The sequence below is a fragment of the Sphaerulina musiva genome, assembly GCF_000320565.1.
Source record: "Sphaerulina musiva SO2202 unplaced genomic scaffold SEPMUscaffold_5, whole genome shotgun sequence".
In the NCBI taxonomy this organism is placed as follows: domain Eukaryota; kingdom Fungi; phylum Ascomycota; class Dothideomycetes; order Mycosphaerellales; family Mycosphaerellaceae; genus Sphaerulina; species Sphaerulina musiva.
The window spans coordinates 1122776-1126597 of NW_016017387.1; the positions used below are offsets into that span (position 1 = coordinate 1122776).

The following is a 3822-nucleotide window of genomic DNA, read 5'->3' on the forward strand; positions in this document are numbered from 1 at the left end:
CTGCCTCTGCGTCTCTCTTGCTGGAGGCCCAGATAATAGCTGGCTCGGCTACCTCTGCGTCTCTCTTACTAGAGCTCCAGACATAGGCCGGCTCGGCTGCCTCTGCGTCTCTCTTGCTAGAGGCCCAGATAATAGCTGGCTCGGCTACCTCTGCGTCTCTCTTGCTAGAGCTCCAGACATAGGCCGGCTCGGCTGCCTCCGCGTCTCTTTTAGTCAGAGCAGCGCCTTGGGCAGAGGCGATCAATGTGCCCACGGTTACAGCAGTTTGGTACTTCATTTTAAAGTCTCTGCTTTTGTAGAGGATTCTTGAAGAGAATATCGTCAGCTAGCTCCTTCGTGGTTTGAGGAAACGACAAGAATGTTCACCTACGAAGCGCTCAATAGTCACCTGCTGAGGTGGTTGCTTGGTGAGATGATTGTTCGGTGAGATGATTGTTTGGTGAGATGATTGCTTGGTTGATGTGGTCCAGCAGATGCAGACGACCGACTCTTTATATATGGACTGTCTTACTCGTGTCCGCTAACAGGATGCCGTCGCTCGGTGTACGATATTGCGCGGAGAGTGCACTGGCTTGCCCGGCTGGTCATCGTTCGTGAACACATGGTTAGTGCCCTCGTATAGCTGGGCCTCATGCGCGGTCCATCATTGTCCACCTGACAGCACGATGGTGTGGCCATAGTCGGGTGGTAGTGCCTTGTCTTGCATCGACAGCTCGCGATTTTCCATTGCTCGGTGCACGAGAGCATACTACGGCACGCTGGCCGATGGTAACACACGATGGTGATGTCGGGGAGTGCTACCCGCTTGCCAATGCGGACTTCCGCGCGCCCAGCCATGTTCGTATTCACATGAGCTTCCGGTCTCCTGGTTTGCTATAACGGACTCCCGCCCGCCTAGCCATGTTCGTGACATTCATTCGCTTTCGCTCTCCTGGGATACGAGTTGCGGCTCCTCGATAATCGCATCCTGGGACGGGCCGTCACGTCGCCCTCTCTCGCTGAAGATGCAGCAGGCGTTTACCGCCTACGACTTGCTACGCATAGCTATGAGGTAGCGGATCTTCTCTATATTGGTATCACGGCATAAGCATTTCGCCCATACGAGCGAGAAGACCGAAGAATTGCCCCCCATACGTGCAATGCGATTACATTCAAAGAGATAGAAGGAGAAACTGCTGAAAGAATGCGGATGAATACGGTTCAACTAGGACTGAAGACTATGGCTCAAATTGGTGGCAGACGCGCAGTGTGTCCCCATTTCTCTGCCTCACGGATCTAAGAAAGCTTCGCTGTCCCATGGATCCCTTCTGCCAAATTGGTTCAGCCCTATTTTGCGCCCAACCTTAACTGGCATGCCGGCATGGTAGCTTCCCGGATGTCCAGTTCCGTTGGGATAGTAATTGGACCAATAGAGAGCATTGCCTACCACAGGCTTGAAGGCGACACCACCAAGGCCAGATTCGTCATTGCAGTCCACGAACTTTTTGCACCAAGTTGCTGGAAAGCGCCCCGAGAAGTTTGGGAACTGTGTGTTACCCCCTACACAGCTTCCTTCGCCATTTTCTCCATCGCAGGCCAGGTAGCCGAACAGTGTGTAGCTACGTGGATTTGCCATTCCGTCCACCCAATCGAAGTGCGGCCGGAAGTGCTCGCTGATCTCGTACTTCACTGCTTGACTGGGCTCAACATGCGATACCGGGAGGAAGCCCAGGGTCGACGCCGCACGCTCCTCCACGCAGTTCACGACCGGATCACCTGGCAGCACTGCCGTCAGTGATGAGCGGAATTCTGGATCGTACCCCTTGATTTGAGATCTTGTCGAGATAGGCGATGCATCCCAGCGCCCTTCGGCTACGTGGAGCAGATATTTTGCCTCGGCTGGCGACAAGTAGTCCTCGATGTACACCATGAGGGGATCTTGAGAGAAGACGCGTGGCTTGGTAAACTGCGTTGGGCAGCCCGCGGCGTACTGTGCCACCATCTGAGTAAAGGTCGAATTATTGCTCAACTCCAGTGGCTGCTGCGGAGCAATCGACTGAGCTATCGCGACTCTACTCTTTTCGAACAAATCGTTGAATTCCGGCCATTCGCGACTTTCCAATCGGTTCCAGCATAGCAGTGCAAGAACTGTCATGGCTGGATACAGTCCAGAAAACTTGCTCGTGAACATGATTGCCCGCCAGTATACGTGCCCGGGTAAGTGTAGTTTCGTGATTTGGTGGACTAGAACAGAGCGTTGGAGCAGAAACAGGAGTTAGCGCAATAGCCCGATCCTGAAGCTTATATACCACCTTGTAAGCAAGTCGAGATTGCCCGTACACGAGGCCGGAGACCAGCTTCGTAGTCCGTCGAGGCTGAGCGGTGCTGGGCAGACTTCATGATCATGGAGCTCGCGGAAAGCGATGTGTTCGGAACGCTGAGCGAAGGAGATCCAGTCACGAATTATCAGATTTGACGAGGTAGTGAAGAGGTAAGGTTATCACCATTGCCCATGGCCGTAACCTTTTTCCGGTCGGCATTGCACGCGTATCGCGGCCACTATCGGCTAGATAGCAGGTACAGGATGCTGTTTCTATACCTACATTGCTCTTCGTTGGCAACAGCCCGAACCTAAATTGCTCTCCGTTGGCAACAACCCGACAGTCCGGACGCCGAAACTATAGCCCTTCGCCAGGATACTCGGGATGTGTCAATTCAGCTCGATGCGCGTTGCTTCTCTCAAATATGCTGGTAGCGAGCGATCCACATATCCGTGGTGTCCAAAAGCATAGTGCTGCTGCTGCTGCTGTCTTCACGCCCTGGAAGACCTCTCATCACTCCACAGGCGTCACTTCGACTCATCTACATCAACATCAAGAAAGAAAGAGCCCATCGAACCTCAAGCCGATCATGGAAGATGACAAGCAGTACCTCCTTGCAAAAGATCATGAAGCGAGCAATGTCCCGTATTCGCCTCGACGATCCAAATACAGGTCCTTGCCGACAATTCTCAACATGATCATTTTCGTCGGCGGAGTGGCTACCTGGGCACATGTGAATGTACTCGTCAAAAGCCTATACTGCAATCCATGTCCAGAAGGTGCTAGATTTGAGCAGGACTGTAAGCTCACCTCGATATCTCTGTGTGGTGGCCACTTGCTGACCTTTTGTCAGTGTTGTACAACAGCAAAGTCACCTTCCAGCCCCATTGGTATATGGGTGGACCGCCCAGCAATAAAACCGACGAGATGTGGGAGCGACTATCCCCTCCAGGAGATGGCATCGTGGAAATACCGAACGAATACACAGCAAACCTGCCAAAATCTCTCCCAGCACCACACAACCCAGATACCCATACAGTGTACGGAATCTCCATGTTCCATCAACTCCATTGTCTCAACTTTCTGAGATTCGCGTACTGGCCGGACACCGTGGAGGATATGCCTGCGGAAGAAGTCGCTTTTCATCGTGACCACTGCTTGGACTATATCCGACAGGGCATCATGTGCGCTGGCGACGCTACCTTTGAGCCTCTCACTGAGGCCGGGATCAACGGGATGGGCGCTACTCATCAATGTCGTGATTTCGACAAACTTTTCGCGTGGGGTTACAGCAACCGTTCGAACAAGAAAAGCTCGGGGTATACTCATGGGAGAATCACGCATACCCCTGGCCAGAGGAATCATCTTGGTGGTGTCGGTGATGATGACGATTAATAATCGCACTAGCATAGTTAGGTTCGAGGTCTAGTTCAGGTCAATCAGCTCCAAATGACTCAAGGTCGCTCTCTCTCTCTCTCTCTCTCTCTCTCTCTCTCTCTCTCTCTCTCTCTCTCTCTTTTTT

At 52.7% G+C, this 3822-nt stretch overlaps 3 protein-coding genes across 3 annotated transcripts in view; 1 reads left to right on the top strand and 2 right to left on the bottom strand.

The window, feature by feature from the left end:
• Positions 1 to 277, bottom strand: part of SEPMUDRAFT_108181 (uncharacterized protein) — a gene marked incomplete at both ends in the record, with an annotated part of 1621 nt that extends 1344 nt beyond the window's left edge. The window contains one exon of the mRNA XM_016900724.1: positions 70 to 277. Coding sequence (XP_016760825.1) covers positions 70 to 277 — 208 coding nt within the window. The remainder of the gene's footprint in view (positions 1 to 69) is intronic.
• Positions 278 to 1267: 990 nt separating this feature from the next.
• Positions 1268 to 2066, bottom strand: SEPMUDRAFT_66016 (uncharacterized protein; the record flags this gene model as incomplete). The annotated part of the gene is made up of 1 exon (XM_016909738.1): positions 1268 to 2066. The coding sequence occupies exon 1, from the start codon at positions 1979 to 1981 to the stop codon at positions 1268 to 1270; it is 714 nt and encodes a 237-aa protein (XP_016760826.1). The 5' UTR covers positions 1982 to 2066.
• Positions 2067 to 2889: 823 nt separating this feature from the next.
• Positions 2890 to 3695, top strand: SEPMUDRAFT_44288 (uncharacterized protein; the record flags this gene model as incomplete). Its single annotated transcript, XM_016908925.1, has 2 exons — positions 2890 to 3100; positions 3154 to 3695. 2 exons carry the CDS (start codon positions 2890 to 2892, stop codon positions 3693 to 3695), a joined length of 753 nt encoding a protein of 250 aa, XP_016760827.1.
• Positions 3696 to 3822: the final 127 nt, after the last annotated feature.